This window comes from Chinchilla lanigera, unplaced genomic scaffold (assembly GCF_000276665.1).
Source record: "Chinchilla lanigera isolate Chin_1 unplaced genomic scaffold, ChiLan1.0 scaffold00010, whole genome shotgun sequence".
NCBI lineage: Eukaryota > Metazoa > Chordata > Mammalia > Rodentia > Chinchillidae > Chinchilla > Chinchilla lanigera.
Genome location: NW_004955411.1, coordinates 26,397,633 through 26,416,977, shown reverse-complemented (window position 1 = coordinate 26,416,977; position 19,345 = coordinate 26,397,633). Strand labels below are relative to the sequence as shown.

The window sequence follows — 19,345 nt, the reverse complement described above, 5'->3', positions numbered from 1 at the left end:
CTCAGAAGTAGAATTACTTCTCAGTATTTTTTGTATTAGCACAAAAATTTATCATCAAGGCTAAGTAGAAGCCATATAACTTACTTGCACAGATTCTGGAGATTTTCACTGTTAATAGTGACACAGAAATTATGCAATTTCCAGCCATTTTATTTTACCTACTCCACGATTTGTTTTGTTACTGCCTCTAAAAGCAGTCATTTTTAAATAAAAGTTTCAGAGTTTGCAGTGTGTTACTATACTATGTAAATTCACGATAGTTATACCCATACCATCTATAATGCAGATGTTTCAGTTGTTGAACCCCTAAGTAGTTGACTTAAAATAGACATTTTATCCTCTTAATATGTCTATATAAGTTACTTTCCGTAATACTCTGGGCTGGAATCTGGATGGCTTTTCCTATTGCTGCTGCTGGTACAGTGTTAGGTTGGTGTTCTGTGGCAGGACTTGGGTTCTGGGTAGAAATCTAGTATTGACAATTTGAGCTTTTAAAGGAGACTCTAGTTTTCCTGGCAGCAGTGCAGCAGTGTATTGGAGGCCTATGTGGCATCCAGACCATTTGGCAATTGGATAACCTTAAGTCAGGAGTTCTTTCTATGTATTTAGGGGAAAGAGGAAAAAGAATTAATCAGAAAAGCATGGACAGAGAATATGACTAAGATGAGTATACAAAAAAAAGATGAATATACAGTAAAACCTTAGTTGTAAGCAGAATTTATTCCAGAAATATGCTTGTAATCCAAAGCACTTGTATATCAAAGCAGATTCCCCTTTAGAAATAATGGAAACTCAGATGATTCATTCCACAACCCAAAAATATTCATATAAAAATGAGTTTGATACTGTAATGTAATACAAAATAATTAAAAAAGCATAAAATATAAAGAAAAATGATTTAACTTGCACTTACCTTTGAAAACCTGTGTGGTGTGGCAGAAACAAGGAAGAGGAGGGTTGTTCTCTAGGACAGCTTTCACTGTCAGTAATGGAATCACTGCTGTCTACTGGCTCTTGGAATCTTTTTCTTTTTACACACCTTTAACAAGGAAGCTGTCCAATGACACTTGCCTTTGGCTCCTTTTGAGAACTTTGCAGGAATGTGACAGTGCATTGTCATTAAACAGATCATTGCTTTCACTGCTACAGCATTATTGGGCTACAGAATTTTACACAGTTTCCCGTTTTTTATACATCTCCTAATCGATTTGAAGTGAAAGATTCTTCTGCCTTTTTCCACTCTTCCTCTGCGGATGAGCTCCCCATAAATTCTTGCAGTTGGGAGACAGTCACCGCAGTCCCAGGGCAAGGGGAATTGAGAGAGGAGAACCACTGGCTTAGTTGTGAACATGTGACATTTGCGTCATGTATTACTCATATTGCAAGACATTGTTTATCAAGTTGAAATTTATTAGAAATGTTTACTCATCTTGTGGACACTTGCAGAACAACTTACTGGCACTCCGAGGTTTTACCATATATACTCTGTTTTATTTCTTAGCAAAGGCAAAAAAGTTATTCATATATCTTCTTCCGCCCGCACTGTTATATAAGTACCGCGCGCTAACCGATTGCGCTACTGGAGCTTCTCATATATCTTCTTAATCCAGTATTTTTCTATAAAGTATTAGCCAGCAGAAAGACACTTCCATGTACTGTGTATCATTGATACAAAAATCATCTGCATCAAGAAAACCCAAAAGTGATAGCTTTCCATGTTTGCCATTAGGAAGCCTTCTTGCTGTGGCTTCAGAAGTTCTCGGATATGTGCTGTTCTGTCCCTTAGATTCTCACTTTGAAGTTTCCACTTCTTTCATTAACCTCAAACGATGTCTGGGTCTTTGTGTCATTCTCTCAAGTTTCAGGTTGAGCCAGGAAGCTCTGAATGCCTGAGATTTAGTCTGTGCCCTTCATCAACAGAAAATAGTATCTTTAACCAGCTTCTGTTGTGGGAGAGAGTGTACAGAAAACGGCTATTCACAGGCAGCAAAGCTCTACTATAATCCCTTCACTATTTATTTATTCATATACTAATTTCTCCATAACACTTTAATTAAAAAAAGTTTCCTCCTAACTGTGCATGTTCCTTCTTATAACCCAAATTCACTCATCTGTCCCTGGGGAAGAACAACTCTAAAAACTTTATTAGTGATTCTGTTAACCACTTAGTCCTAGGTCTCTTGCTTTTAGTAGTCTGGCTCTTCCATTGTCTCATCTCAATAACCTATAGCCAATGTGGTGGTTCGGGTGGAGTTTCAACTTGGTTGGCTTTGGGATCCCCTCAGGAGTTGGTGGAGTACACCTGTAGGTGTGATAGGTGGGCCACAGGCAGGTGGCTTTGAGGTCTGTGCCTGGTCTTCGGTCCCCACAGGTGGCACTGCTCCTCTGCTCTGTATTCCTGCGGCCATGAACTGAGCAACTTTGCTCCTTCATGCTCCTCCTCCTTGATATTTCTGTCTTAGAGCCAGCCAGGCATGTCCTGACATGTGAGCTGAATTACACCTTCCTTCCCATAAGTTGTGGGTGTTGGGTATTGTTTCTTGGTGAAAATTTTAGTCTGACCGCATTTTATGTTTTTCTAAAAGTATGAGAGCTTCAATTGCCCATGTGGCTGTTGCAACAAATTATTATTTCCATGGAAATTATTAATCTCTAGATATTAATACTGAAAACTAATGAAAGTAGAGTTATAGGGAAGGGAACCAAAATTTTTAGTGATGATTCAAAAGGTATCCACACATCCTTACCACTTGATTCTTGGATTGTGTATTCTGGCAGTCAGAGAAGGAATCTGATGATTTCTAGTTCAGAGCGTGTACCTCATACCGCTGCAGGATAGCACCCCAACCTTTTTAAGGTACTGTCTCTCAGCTACCATCCACTGGTGATGAAAGACACCCACGGCATCTACCTGCTGTCTTATTTTTTCTTAATGAAATGAGTTCCTTGGTCAGCAGCATTATTGCACAGCATATCAGGATGGTTTGTAAGGCATTTAATAAAGCTTCTGTGAGGCAGAACATAGTAGGTAGGGAGAGAGCCAAAATCTGAAGTGTCTGTTCTTTCACAGATGAATAAATGTCCCCTTGGTGATAGAAAGTGTCCAGTATAATCTGCCTTCCACCAAAAAACTGTCTGGTTCTGTGGATAATGGGTCCAGGGTTTATACTCAACAACAGTGGGTGGGATTTCTTGAGGAAAGAAAATTTGTGTTTGGGCTCTGCAGGATCGTCACCTCTTTTACCATGGCCTCATAGTGCATGTGTCTTTTGCATAAAGCACTATAACCTAGGAAGGTCATATTCTAGTTTATCCTCACAAGTGGTCATTTTGCATGTAGGACCATTAACAGCATTTTCTACAGTGCTGTTTATCCACATAAAGCTTCAGACCTCCTTGATACTTGCCCTGCAGTAGTGCTCTTGGCAAGCTCCTTACCCTCAGATAATCTAGAACGGGCAAGTATGACTCATCAACTTGCATGTTCTCTATTTGCAATAAATAGCAGTAGTATATATGAATATATATATATATGAAATGAAATCAGTATGTTGAAGAGACACCCACACTCCCATGTTCATTGCAGCATTATTCTGCAAATAGCCAAGAAACAAATAAGCCAAGGGTCTCAAGTGAGGACTGGATAAAGCAACTTAGTAGAATCCTATCCTGTCCTTTGTGACCATATACATAGACTTGGAGATCATTATAAATCAGGTACAGAAAGACAAGTGTTACATAATCTCACTCATATGGTGTCTCAAATATTTGACCTCATAGAAGTTGAGACTACAGTGCTGCTCACCACAGGCCAGAGAAGGGACAGGCAATTGTTCATTGGTGCTGCATAATAATGAGGTAGGAGCAGGCAGCTCTCCAGTGCATTTATACAGGATGGTGACTGTAGATCAAACAGTTACGTACTGTGAATTTCAAAAGCTAAAGGAAAGCATTTTGAGAGTATTCACCACAAAGAAATGGTAAATGTTTGAGAAGATAAGCATGTTTAGGGGCTGGGGATATAGCTCAGTGGAGCAGCACCTGCCTGGCAAGCACAAGGTCCTTAGTTCAATTCCCAGTACTAATTTAAAAAAAAAGAAAAAAGTATGTTTAATCTGTCTTAAATATTATACAGTGTACACATGTATTGAACATTATATGGTACCCTATTGCAACTTTTGTTTTGTGTATCAATTAAAATTTTTTAAAATAATATAAAACAAAAAATAGTTTTTATATACTCTAGAAAAAGAATAAATAAATGAATAAATAGAAGTTCTCTAACTGAAATCAATAGGCAGCCTGTTCCAGAATTTGTATTTATTTACTTAACACATATTTATTATCTTCACCTTACCAGAACCGTATTAGCCGGTTGATCCCAATTCTCAAGAAATTTAAAAAGGCACATTTTTTTAGAAATGTAACTTTACATTTTATTTATATATGTATTCAAGCAAAATAATAACAAATCATGAAAACATGGTGAAAGAAACCAATAAAAATAAAACAAAATGGAGACTAAATAGAATGATCAAGGAAAATGTCTATAAGGAGATGACAGTAAAACTGAGAACCAAGGGATGAACTAGAGCTAGTAACAAAAAAGGCAGTAACAGCTTTCAGGCCAGTGGTGCAGCATGTTAAAGGAACGGAGAGGGGCTGGGGATTTAGCTCAGCGGCAAAGCGCCTGCCTGGCAAGCGCAAGGTCGTGAGTTGCGTCCCCGATGCCGGAGAAAAACCAAAAAAAAAAAAAAAAAAACAAACAAAAAAGGAACGGAGAGATCTGTTCCGCTGTATTGGAAAAGGCTAGCAAGATTATAGTATAACTGTGATAAGTAGAAGCCATTTCTTTTTGCAAGTCTTTAGACTTTTAGTTAAGGAGCTTGAATTTTATTCCAAAATGGTCATTTACATGACTTTTTAACTGATGTTCATTGACCTCATTCTGTGTATCTGGTAAAGTGCCCATTCTTACGGAATTGACATTCTAATCATAATGACAGATAACAAAGACATATGATAAAGTGTGCTGATTCTTATAGGAAAATAATAAGCAGGTAATGAAATAGGGTGTGCTGAGCAATGTTGTATATTAACAAAGGTAGCAAGGCCTTGCTGAGGAGGTATCCTCTGATCAGAAAACTGAAGGAACCAAACATATCTAAGGTAGTGTTCAGTGACATTAAAAGGTTTTAAACTAGGAGAGTTCCATAATTAATTTATATTGTAAGATCATTTGTTACTTAGGGGAAAGTAGATTAAAAGTGTGGACTTGATGGCAGTGAGATGGGAACTGGGTAAGCTGGTGGGAGACTCTTCTGATGAAGGAGGACTGGAGGTTGAGGAAAAGACGTGAAACAAGAGAGTCTTCCTCAGTTATTAACTCAAACATCGAGGTCAGCGGCGGCAAACCTGCGGCACCCATGCCACAGCAGGCTGTTACCACTGAAATTTCTAAAAGGCTTGCCGTCACTGATCGAGGTAAATAATGGTGCTCTTTACTGAAATGGGGGAGTGTAAGAATGAAAGGATGGTGTGGGACGGATTTGAGCTTTAGAGGTTATATTTTGGACATGTGAGTTGTATACCCAGGACTTTCAAGTGGATGTCTCATAGCAGTTAGATGGAAAAAGTGGTTCAAACCTACGGAGGATGTGCGATGAACGTATGAATGTGGGGACATCAAAACAGAGGCAGCGTTTAAACCCCTAGGCCCTCATGCAGAGAGTAAGGAGAAAAAGAGGGCCTCGAGGCATTCTCATTTTGAGGTAGAAAACTCAGAGCTGCTAGAGGGCTCGGGGAAAGTGATGCCAGTGTGGCAAAACACGACAGAAGAGAGCTCCATGCGGGCAGGAACGTAGCAAATGTTCCTGGGACTGCAATGGAATGGAACCAGAGAGACATCTGTAACATTTAACACTTGCAGTTCCTGCGTGAACTTGGTAAGCAGAACCAGAGATGCATTGTGAGCAGAGCCAATTTAGACATAAATAAGGGTGAGGGGCGGTCGTGGAAGCAGATACACAACTCTTCCAGAAGCTTGCTATCTAATACTGAAGTTCAGCATCCAGCACATATGGCCTCTCAGCTTCCATCAGGTATTCAACAATTTAGTTCCACATGCAAGGGTGCATCATACTAGGTTCTGGCTGGCTGCCAACCAGCCCTAAAAGATGAAAGAGTAGAGGGAGAATCCTTTCATCTGGGGGAGTTTACTGGTTGAAAGCTCAGAACACAGCTCGTATTTCATCTCACACCTTAAATGAGAGTCTGTGTCTGTAGTGAGAAAGCTCCAGTGCTAGCTGAAGATTAAACTATATTCTTTAGCTCACATCCTCCCTGTCAATGCTTCTGTCTGTCTTGCCAATTAACAATAAGGCTGCCCCTTCTTTCTCCACGTTCTTAAATAAGGTCTAGGTAGCCAAAATAAGATGCAATGAAGAGAACCAGCTATTCGTTTTTGTCCTTACAAGGGGAAAATAAAGTAGAATTCTGCAAGGCCTTTGTCACCAAGAACCTAGAACAAAAGATTGTAAATCACGCTCTTCAGTGGATGCTACCAGCAGATAGGTGGAGCGGAGGCCGACAAGGGAGTGAGTTTCTGACTGAAGCGAGACAGATAATCCAGGTAGAGCCAATATGAAAGCCAAGAACTTGGGAAATGAATCCTTGGGGCAACTGTTTAGTTAAATGTTGTTAATTCAGATTAACTGACTCAGCCCTTCTGAGTGACAGAACGTTATTTTTAATGGAGTTTATAAATTATAATGTTACACACTGCTTCACAGTAAATTTATGAAAAATGTGTGGTGCAGGTGAACACTTCCATGAAAAGATGGGTAGCGTTTTCCCGTGTCCAATACAGACTTTCACATGCTGGAAAAGTTTTATCAGTTTAAGCTATACATTTGTCATTCAGCCTCATTACAAGCAAAATCTAGTAAACTTACAAAATGAACTACAGTGTAGCTTTACTAAAAATCATCCGGAACATGGGTTTGGTAGGACTTCTACTAATGATACTAGATTATAGTTTTCTATCGTTCTTCTGCCTTTTCATTCATTCTACAGATAGATATTGACCTCTGATAGGTGGGAAGTCAGTACCAGCTTTTTAAGATAAATTTAGAAATCATTGAAAATTAGAAATTGAGTTAATTTTAATAGAAGGCAGCCACATCATTTTCATTTCAAAGAACCTGCTTGTTAGCAAACTAAAGTAGATTTAGCTCACAGTACAAAGCTTGCATCTCCAGCACTTCCTGGTTTTATAAGGATTAATAGTTAAGGAAATCTAGGAAGCTATAAAGCTAAGAATATTAAGTATCAAACAGACATTATCTACAGGTTTGCTGAGCATTAGACATCTGAGCTCAGTTGGGCTTCATGCAGTATTCGTGTGATTGAGAGCAGCTGTTTAAGATCCTTGAGCTACCAGATAGGAAGCTGTTCTAGTTTACTTTGCCTTACTGTAGCTTGTATCATGCATGTCCTTAATGAAGAAAGAAGCAAAGCTCTGATTATGTGCAAAAATAATTGATATAGAGTACTTTTAGTTCATTAAATTATTTAAAGTATAATTTATTTCTTTATTTTAAAGAGAAAAAACTAACAAAATAACACTATGAAACACAAAAACAATAAAAATGATACAGGATTTCAAAACAAGATGATAGGAATTAATAATGGTTGTTATAGTACATACTGTTATCCTCAACAGAGTTGCTCAGATTACCAGATACAAGAATGCAAGATTGATCAAATGATTGAAGACTATAACAAGTAATAAAAAAAATTAGAAATGATGCATTTATTTCTTTAAATTATCACATACAATCATAAATTCTTGAAGGATAGTTCTTGGTACCCCAATTTAATGGATGCAGAAACTAAAGCAGAAGGATCAGATGATTTTCTCTAAATAGCACAAGGCAGCGGCAGCTTGAGGACTCAAAACGAGAACAGCTAACTCAGAGCCTGTGTCCTTTTACTTTACGATACAGTAATGGGGATCATTGACAGAATACTGGCTAGAGAAGATGAAAAGTTGGGGTGGTCAGAATTCGATGAGGGTGAAATGCAGTAAAGAAAAATCAACAACTGAAATGTCAAACATGAACAGCCAACAAGAGCTATACCGTTCTCAGTCGAGAAAATTGAAAAAATTGAAAAAAGCAGTATTTTGTTTAGAAAGAAATTTTAGATATCCTTTCTTTTTAGATAATGCTCAAATAATAAAGAATAAATAAGTTCACAGACCATCTACATAGACTTCCGATACATTGCCCATTATTCCAAATCTTACCTATTTTCTACATATAGTCTAAAATGTGAGATCTAGTCTTAAATAATAATGGTGGTGAATAATAACATTTTATTAGTTATTTGACTATGGCATTGTGGTTGGTAGTATAGACTGGAACCTGCTTGCTTGGGTTTAGTATTAACTGCCCATTACAAGCTATGTAACCTTTGTAGACTTTTTACTTAAACCCTGAGCTTCATATCTTTATCTATAAAACAAAAATAACCTCATCCTCACAAGAACTTTATGAGCATTAAAGGTGTTAAAACATTTGAGGCCCTGAAATGCATTTAATAAATATTAACTCATACAGATTTTTTCAGCATTTAAAAAGTTTAAGATTTTGAGCATTTTGAGTTACAGTTGCTTAATTGATAAAGTATGCACCCTTTCCAGAAATCCACTTCTGAAACTGAAACACTTCTGGTCTTGAACATTTCAGAAAAAGAATACTTAGCTGAAGGATACTCATGGTATTACTAGTATGATACAAAGACAGTGAATAATCCCTTATAAAGAAGTTCTTTTCACTGAAAGCTATATGAAAGTCATATTTGATCTTATATCCTCTATTACTTGTGATCTTTCACAAATTCATGTTAATAAAGTATTTACAATTATGCTACTTTAGAAAATCATACTACTCCTTTTAAAATCAGTTTTATCTACATTTTAAAATCTTTCACTATGTGGAAATCCATACAAGCATGTTTTGGAATCTGAACACTCCCCAGATGGAAATGTGTGTAAAAGTTGTATTCAAAAATAAATACAAAATGTTTACTCTGGGATTTTCTACTAACTGCATACTGAATTAACTTAGAAGCATAAGAAAAAACTCTGTAATATCTTATCCTGTACCCCACTTTTAATATTGCCATTTAAAAAAATAGCCAAACTAAAATGCAAACATTAAAAAAAAATAAAATGCGAACATTAAAAATGGTATTGTGTTTATTTGGAATACATAGCAAAGATTTATCTGTTGTATAGGTTCTAGTTATATATTTAATTTATATCTTGTATACTTATTTTACATTTACTATGTACGTGTATTTTTTTTAAGTGTTGTTGTGGGTTAAACTCAGAGCCTCACACATGCTAGGCAAGTGGTTTATTACTGAGCTACATCCCCAGCCCAATTTATTATATTTATATTAAACTAACTGTATCTTTTCTGTTCTTTCCTATTAGTAAATCACTAGAGTGTTCTAAAGTGTTTCTGTCATTGTTAGTCTTTACCTTCCCTCCAAAGGGTTTATCATACAGAATTGTATTATAAGACATTAATATTTAATAATCATAAAGAAATGTTTGTAACTTTATTTAACATCTGTACCAGATGTGACATATTTATTTTTATTTGATAAAAGCCTTTGTAACCTCCACAATTCTTATATATGGTGCATCCTTTATTGAGCATTTTAAACAATTGATAAGCTTTATTCAGTGGCATATGGTCTGAGTCTGACATGCTTTGAAAAACAGTACAGAATTCTGATAATGAGGATTCTGTGAAAATGGGAAAACCAGCACAACAGATATGCTTTGAGAAAGTATGGGTTTTAGCATCTTGAAACAATATATCACACTCAAAGGGACAGAATTGGGCTGCACAATCTGTTAGCTCATTCTTGTCCAATCTGGTCTCCTCCTTTCTTTTGGAGCCAGCATTGTCATCAACTTACTGAATTATATTCTGACTGGAATGTATTTCAGGCTCAGAGTAATGTATCTGCTTAAATGGAATCCTATCTTTTTACAAAAGCTTTTTTCGTATAATAAATTTAAAATATAAAAAAAATTTTATTAAGTTAAAGTAAATGGTTCAACAGTTTACATATGTGCCTCCTCCCCCACCACCCTAAAAAAAAGAGAGAGACCACTACTTGGAAGAACATAGATCTGTTTTTCTTTTATGTATACTGTTGAATAATTTTTTTAAGTAGTCACACATATTTCAAAGGCTGTTTTGGGGGGAGGTACTTACAACAACAAATATTTGTCGGAAACAAATGAATTGTGGAATTAAAATCGAGTGTGTTCATTACTGTGATTATTTTTAATTTTATAGCACCCCTTCCTAAAAACTAAGACTTAATAGTCTAAGGCAAAGATATAAGAAATCAGTATGTTTCCTGTCTATCTAGAATAGTACCAGCTATTCTCAGAATATTTGTGTATTAACCCAAATATTTTTTTTGGAGCTTAAATCTCCTACTGAATTACAGCTAAGAAAATCTGTACCGTAGCATTCAAAGTCACTGAGACTTAATTTGAAACATATACTGAATTGTGTAAATTAATTGGTTGTTACGTTTGAACTCTATTACTTTATATAAAAATTTAAATGTGATGATCATTTTGAAGTGACTAGTACAATGCCAGGAACATAAATACTAAATAATTATGTTATCATGTTTTAAGCCTTCATTACCTGACAATTTTTGCTTGCATTATAGTTTGATCAAAAGGAGATATAGTAACAAATATATGTGATTTAATAAAATTATGCATACTGTCAGTAGTATTTTGTGTAATGATTGGATAACAACTGTATACATTTTGTTTCAATACTTTCAAATTCATCCACAAAAACCATGTTATAAATGAAGGTTTTTATGCAGCTGTCCTTATAAGGATTTTAAACTTTCACCAGTTCAAACAGACAGGTAGTTCTTCTTAATGCATGGATTTATGGAGAGTGGTGGGAGAGAAACAGCCAACCTTCCCTGCTGCCGACGGCGGGAGGTTGTTAAAACCAGTCCTCTTGACATAGGATTCTTTTGCTTTAATATAGCAATTGTATATTACTTTTTTAGGTATGATTGGCGTTGCCATGGGACACCATAAATTACATAAATTATATATGTACTTAACTTGAGTTATGAAACTGAAAGTCATTTTCAAAGCAGGAGCATCAAAAAATTAGTTTCCAATAGTTTAAATTGAAGATATTTTATGTAGCAAGCTGTTTAGGGGAAAAAAAGTAATAAGCTGTCACTTGAGAATATCTAACGTATAATTTATGAGATGAGACAAACACTTTTCTCTATAGTATGCATTTGTAGACAGCTTACATATCCGGTACTGACTTTAAGGGAAGTAGATTTATGCTTACTGTATTTGCATATTCCTACTTAACAGTTCAGAAAGTAAATAATGTAGGAATATCAGGTGGTCACAGTGTATTGTGAAATAAAATGAACTTATATGTTATATTTAACTCAATGAAAGTTAAGTAACATTTACAAATCTATATAATATTATATTACATATTATTATATTATGCATATTATCTAGATTAATTAAATATAATTAAAGTATCACCTGGTCTGTGCAGTGTTTTTCTATTAGTGTATGTCTGCAGTACATAATAGTTACATTTGTTTTGGAGAATCACGACCTGCATATAGCATATCTTGATCATCTTAAATCTCACTACTTTCCTTCCTATTTTCCCTCCTCCCTGTGCAGTGCTTTTTATACACTAAGCATTGTGTATTAAGCCAAACTTCATCTCCCTAATTTGTGGATTATTAGTGTAACCCCCCCCACATTAAAAAAATTAAAAGCTGGGAAGTTTTTTTGATTGTTGAAAAGAAAAATCAATAGGAATGTAAACATGTAGAGTGTTTCATTATGTAGATAATTTGGCCTTTTTTTAAACTATACTGTTGCAACCAGCTAAATTTCCTTTAGTTGGAGATTTTTAAATCTGTGTATTGCTTTATACACAGCTGGGGGGGTAAATGTCTGGTAGGTTTACTCGTACATAGTAGGGGTGCTAAAGAGAAGGAAAAGGACAAATGAAAGCTGAAGACCACATCAGTTTTTCAGACCTCTGTCTCCAGTATATAAAAATTGTGCATGTACTTATTTCCAAGTTCTTCCTTCCCTCTTGAGTACTGTTGGAGTGCGGTGATAAAGCTGTAAAGATATCTGACCGATGTCATCCTTTTAAATGCTGTCTGTTTTCAAGTCACTTCATTTCCACATTACTTCCCTCATGGAGTTCTTCACGTAGAACTTCCTGTGCTGTATCTCACTGCATTCCCTGCTGTAGGATCAAGTAGTGATCTGTCACTGAGCACATCTGCTGACTAGTTCTTTGTGAGGAGTCAGTTTGGTAAGAAAATAAGATTTGTGCTCCTTCTTGCCATCAAATTTGTGTTGCGTTATGACAGTGATAGAATGGTTACAGGGTATTTATAAAGTGTTACTTTCAAAAACCATTGGGGCCGGGGATATAGCTCAGTGGCACAGCTGCCTGCCTGACAATCACAAAGTCATGAGTTCGATTCCCAGTACCAAAAAAACACATATAGACATGTGACAGTTTAGTGAGTTCAACTGAGACTGGAAAGGAAATCTGCTTTCAAATGCAAAAACTAGAACTGTAAAAATTTTGAATACAATAAAGTTAATATTTATAATAAGTGGAGTAAGGAACTGTGTAGTCAGCCAATAATTGATTAATTATTAAGAAAACAAAACTTTGGTCTTCACCATAATTTCTGTTTAAAAATTAATTATAAGTACATTTAAATTATAAAAAATGAAACTAACAAAATTGAAGAAATAGTAGGTGAATATTATGGCATGTTTTTGAGGGAAAATTTCTAAGCAATAGAACATAAGGGAAACATTTAAAACTTTAGAGCCGTGAAGTTTAAAAAGGATAAATAAAATGTACTATAAAGATACTGGATAAAGGTATTTATAGCACAGTACAGACAAAGGATTAATACCTTCATTTTATATATATGGGGGGGAGAGTTACCACAAGCCAGTAAGAAATAAAAATGCTGTCACACCCACTTACAAAGCGAAGAAATAATTCACAAAAGAAAAGAGCCAGTAAATACGAAACGTGTTCACCTGCATTATTCCTCAAAGGATTAAGCAAAAATACACCGACTTGATCTTTTAATGTAGGGTTTTTGACAATTTAGTAACATGGTCACTCTATTCATAGTGGTATGGTTTCCTGGAAAACAATTTTTACGTAAATGTGTCATTAAAATATATGCATACCCTTTAACCAATCTCTAAATTTACATATAAAGCCAATAGCTTTTACTATTATGGGCTTTAGGGAAGATGGTAAGTATATATGAGATTACTGTTATTGTTTCTGATTTACAGTAAACAATTGGAAGCTCAGAGAAATTATCTGACTTGCTAAGTCCCCAAGCTCTGTAAGAAACCATGAATTGGAACAGTTCTGTCTGGTGTGATAATGGCTAGTTCTTTTTTCTTTATTTTTTGTCTGTATTTCCTGAATTTTTGACATTGAGCCAAAAATATAAAAATCTAGAAAGGCTTTTGCCTTTTTATATCAATAGATGAATAAAGAGACTGAAACATTTTAGGGAGTATTATATCCATTTTAATAGTTTTTACTCATAAGGGAAATATTCCACTTACACATTTTTCCCATGATGCTTAAAAATAAAATGAGTAACATTTAAATTTGAACTTCTTTACAGTATGTTTTCACTTAGATATTCTTTTCAGTTAATTTAGACTTATTCATAACTGCAGATAGGGCTGTATTATTATGTCCATATAATGTTGTGAAAAGCAAAAAATTAAATGCAATCAATGTGAAAATCCCAAAGTTAATACACCTACATCTTTTTTTTTTTTTTTTTTTTTGGTTTTTTTCCGGTACCAGGAATTGAACTCACGACCTTGTGCTTGCCAGGCATGCGCTGTGCCACTGAGCTAAATCCCCAGCCCCTTATACACCTACATCTTGTAATTATGTTTTTGGTTGCAGATGGATAACATCATTGGAACAGTGAAAGATTCCAATCTGAAGCTGACACTTGCTTTTGGAATAGGGATGCACCACGCTGGACTCCATGAGAGGGACCGAAAAACCGTGGAGGAGCTCTTTGTGCACTGTAAAGTTCAGGTACCTTCTTACTTCTTTGTACACTTACTTAAACGCAACTTATATTGTACATAGATTAAAGATATGATTTTTTTTTTTTAACTTTATAGGTTCTTATTGCTACAAGCACATTAGCCTGGGGTGTGAACTTTCCAGCTCACTTAGTAATTATTAAGGGAACAGAATATTATGATGGAAAAACAAGACGTTATGTGGATTTTCCCATTACAGGTAATTTTTTAAATTTGCAGAGGTACACTGAGCTCTGTTTTAGCCTTAATAATTTAAATTTGTGTGAATTAACTTTTTGAGAATTGGTCACATTTAAACACGCAGTGAGAAAACTGGATTTTTTTCAGTGCAAATATTATACAAAGTATTGAACTGTTTTATTTACTTCAACTTACCCTATTTGCTAATAAATATGAAAAACATAAATGATGGTTTCAGATTTATAAAATAAGGTACGAATAGCTATTAATGACAACTATAGTAGCTATTGTCTATTAGTAGTAACTGTTAGTGACATTAAATTTTGATTGAGCATGACAGTGTTTCGTTTCAAATGTGATTTAATATAAATTGTACTTCTGTGGAACTCCAGCGTCTAAGTACTTGTCGCTACTATGTGAGTACTTGTCGCTAATATGTGAGCATTGTATGAAGATATTTTAAGTATCAATAAAAGCATTCTCACTATGCTCAGGAGGAAATATATTCAGTGTATATTCCTACTCAGTGAGTACATATAAAAGCTTAACCATTTTTAAGTCATTATTTTCCTCAGAGATTCCTTCATTATACAGTAAAGAGATTTTACCCCCTGGATAGGAGAAACAAGGCCTGCATAGACGCACTGTTCATGGAAGATGATAATTAAATAACTCTGCCGAAGAAATTTTCCTGTATATATTTTACTTTTTATTTAATTAAAATGGTAACACCTACTAAACAGCATTTTTAATTATTTAACTGAAGGAACTTTTTATTGTTCCTTTATGAATAATGTGAGATATTCTTTTGGGTACTCAATTTTGCATCATAATGACTTGCTTAGTTACTTATAAATTTTCTGAGTAAATCATAATAATTCATGGTACTCGAGTGTAGTAAACACAGAGAGCATATGTGCTCTTGAAATGCCGTTCCCTTTGTGACTCTGTGGTGGAAGCAGGTCCAGAACCACAATTATATTCTGTGCCGTGTACCACAGAATTACAGACTACCTCTGCTCTCTGTTTATAGATGTGCTTCAGATGATGGGACGGGCTGGGAGGCCTCAGTTTGATGACCAAGGCAAAGCTGTCATTCTGGTTCATGATATAAAAAAAGACTTTTACAAAAAATTTCTTTATGAACCTTTCCCAGTGGAATCCAGGTAAATTTTAAGTTAATATAAGTTAGTTTACTTTTGTAGCAAGTTGTTGGTATTCTGGTTATATTTTACTAGATAAAAATCAGTAAAACTTAGTAGCATGAAAGAATTATTTAATATGAAGTGAAATTATTTCTATAAGTCAACATTCCATTATAATTTCTAATTTTAAAAAATAATGTTTTAAAACAAGCAATAGAGTACAGTGTTCAGTCACATTGGCACTGGAGCCAGATGAGCTGGATGACATGTAAACTCTGCGTTTTATGTGCTTGATATTGAGCAAGTTATTTAACTCCTCAGTATGGTGCCTCAGTGCACCAATCTATAAAATGGAAGGTCCAGCACTGCCACTTATCTTATGGTGTTTCTCAGTGTCCAAATAAATACTGCTTGGGGCTGGAGATTTAGCTCAGCGGCAAAAGCGCCTGCCTGGCAAGCGCAAGGTCGTGAGTTCGGTTCCCGGTACCGGAGAAAAACCAAAAAAAAAAAAAAAAAAACAAATAAATACTGCTTAAACAGCATTTATTATATAGTAAGCACTTAGCAAAGTATTACTTTGATGAGCTTCTTTATAGTATAGTAAATAAATACTTAATATGGGGGGATAGCGTAAATAATAATTTACATTGCTGGCTTATTTCCAGATTAACCCAGACCTCTTTGTAGTGCCAGTAAAACATCTTCCCTCATTTTCTCTGCTGAAAATAACCTTTCTTCCTCAGGTTTATTCACTTAAGATTTATTTCACTTAAAATGCTTGCTGCTTGCTACCTTTTATCATAGTTTTCTCTTTGCACTGTATCTCCTTTACTGTATTCTGATTGCATTGAAAACATACATTTCTGAAATATACTGTAAATTTTCACAAAGCTTTTTATCCTAAGTATAAACAATTTTGATTATTTTTAATTTGGATAATAGGGAGTATATGTCTCTTGACCGTTTATTTCTTCTGAAAGTTATCTTCATTCCCATCTATGTTTATTTTCCATCTAGCAACTGACTTTCCTAAAATTATTGATAGCAGTATCATCTATTAAGTACCCATAGCATAACATAGTAGTAGTTACTTTCTATCACTATGTAATTTATTCTGAGAAATTATCACTATGTAATTTATTTTGAGAAATATTGTTATTATAGTATTTTTATGAGATACTTTCTGACAGGCCTATTTTTTATTCATGTTCAGATGAAAATGTACTTTTCTTTAAAGAAAGCAACATTTTATGCATAAATTGATACATACATTAAATTTAGTAAGTGTAAGTTTGTAATACTGTTTATAACCTCATGATAAAAGGACACTGAAACAAAATTCCCACGAAATTATTTAAAATGAATTATTCATAGAAAATATGTAAATTATATAATACGTACCTGCTTTGTATTCTTTTCTTTCAGACAAAGTCTTGGTTTTTTGCACTTCAGGCTGGCCTTGAACTCACTGCAGTTCTTCTGCTTCAGCCTCCCAAGTAGTAGGATTCCAGGTGTGCACACACACACCCAGTTTGTTTTGCTTTGTTTTTTTAAGAGAAAAAGATAAACAATGAAACCAAATTTTGAAACAGGTTAGGACAGTTACAGTAGTTGATACATTACATATTGTCTTCCTACTAGTTAATCAGAGTACAAGATACAGGCATGATATCTTGTCTAAACAATATTAGCATAAAACATTCTTTACAAAGAACTAAGAGAAGCCAGCTGTGAAACTATCTTAACTATCTTGTGTATACATATATTTTTTTTCTTTTCCCCTTTCTTCCTTTCCCTTTCCCCCATTGCAGTTTGTCTTTCCTTTTGCACAATATTTTTCCATCTATGTTAGCTTTTCATTACTGTGAGAAAATGCCTGAGGAGAACAGCTTTACAGAGAGATTTACTCTGGCTCACAGTTTCAGAGGTTTCAGTTCGTCATCAGCTTGTTCCATCATTTCTCAGAAACCTGCCAGGTGACAACTACGCCTTCAACACCATGAGCCTTTTAGGGGACGTTTTGGATCCCAACCATTACAGTATCTTAGAACATAAAATCTAAATCTTGACTATGCAAGATAAATTTAAGCATGTTTTACTTAATGTTTGCTTCCCATGTCTTATTCACTTTGTAGTTTATTAGGAGTGCTTTCTGACCACTTAAATGCAGAGATCGCTGGTGGTACAATAACATCTAAGCAAGATGCAATGGATTATATAACCTGGACTTACTTTTTCCGACGTCTTATCATGAACCCCAGGTAAGTGCAGGATTCTTTGAAAAATGGTTATTTATCTTTGTTTTTCTAAAGAAGATATGTTTCAAAGTAATAAACTCCCTATTTAAGTGCATACACAAAGATCAGAACACTAGAAACTCTAGGTTTATGAATTGCCAAGAAAAGCAGATATTATCTCTGATATGATCATAGTGTATTATATTACAAAATAATCAGTCATATGCCTTTGGTTGTTTTTTAATTACCTTCAGATAGCCAGAAGAGTTTACTGTGTAGTTGGGAGAAAATACCTGCAATCAGAAACCTGCTAAACCACAAAGCAGTGAATGACTTAGGTGCGATTCAGAGAGGAGTGAGTCTTGTGAAGTTATGGGGGAAGAATTTATGATGCTTTTGTGAGGTTTAATAAGATCCTTGCAAGAGAAAATAAAATTGGGGTATGGTAGATTATCTTTTACTCTTCGCAGTATATCTTCATTTAGCACCTACTGTTTGTCAGATGTTCTGCTAAACTTAGATACTGTATGAGGATGAGTACATATATCATTCTTTGTCTTCAAGTGCTGATCTTTTAATGTGGGAAAAACACAAGTGAGTTGTTTTCATGTAAATAAGTGCTCCAGCAGAGAACTCTATTTAAGTCCATGACAATGACAGCTTCACAGGAGAGATGATACTTCATCCAAATGTCGACAGAGGAACAGGCGTAGGAAAGGTGGAAAGCATTCAGGCAAAAAAAAATACATATAAGCAGAAACTTTCAGGGTTTGAAAGAATCTTCAGTCTTTAGAAAACAGGAAAAGAACAAAAGGATTGAGGGGCTTGAGGTAGCCATTCCTTGAGATGAGATTGTCATGACCACCAAGTAGGCCAAGCACTAGGGTAATATTCTTTCCAAAAGGGCTAATTTGATCCTAGGCTTATGGCCTGTGTGCCATGCTGAGGAGTTTGCGTCTTGTCCTTCTGGAATCTGAATGGAATGAGCCACTAAGTTTTTAAACATGGTTTAATGTCACCAAGTTAGTTAAGTGTTGCTTTGTTTTAGTAACTAAGTACTATTATAGGGAATCAGCTGCAATGGGGAGACAATTTAGACTAGTTGTGGAGTTAGCTAATAACAGAGGACACATAATTAGGCCCTTAAAAGATTCAGAGGGAGAAAAATAGGGGTGATTTCAAGACCGTTACTCATGTAAGAGAAAATACTAAACCGTGGCATAGAGAAATCAATGATAAAAATGTCAGTGCTAAATCTTACTTGTTGGTACCTTCAGAAATTTCAGCCAGCATTTCCCTTTCTTAGATAATAGTTTGATAACATGGTGACCTTTTACTCAGAATTTCTTCAAGTTATGGGGCATCTGGATCAGGTACAAAATATCATTTGTGAACATAGCTGTAAAATTAATGAGACAGCCATCTAGAGCTATAGACTTGCCACAGTAAATAAACTAGGATTCAAACTGTGAAATAGACTTCACTTGCATTCTAATCCAGCCGTCTTGTTTGATGTTGAAGAGCTGAAGCTGTGTAGTTAT

At 35.1% G+C, this 19,345-nt stretch overlaps 1 protein-coding gene across 3 annotated transcripts in view; it reads left to right on the top strand.

Annotated features, from left to right (window-relative positions):
• The window catches only part of Ascc3 (activating signal cointegrator 1 complex subunit 3), a 294,273-nt gene that overhangs the window by 182,398 nt on the left and 92,530 nt on the right, over window positions 1-19,345 (top strand). For all 3 annotated transcript variants that reach the window (XM_005377814.2, XM_005377812.2, XM_005377813.2), the window contains 4 exons: window positions 14,094-14,231; window positions 14,321-14,441; window positions 15,456-15,588; window positions 17,703-17,828. In XM_005377814.2, coding sequence (XP_005377871.1) covers window positions 14,094-14,231; window positions 14,321-14,441; window positions 15,456-15,588; window positions 17,703-17,828 — 518 coding nt within the window. The remainder of the gene's footprint in view (window positions 1-14,093; window positions 14,232-14,320; window positions 14,442-15,455; window positions 15,589-17,702; window positions 17,829-19,345) is intronic.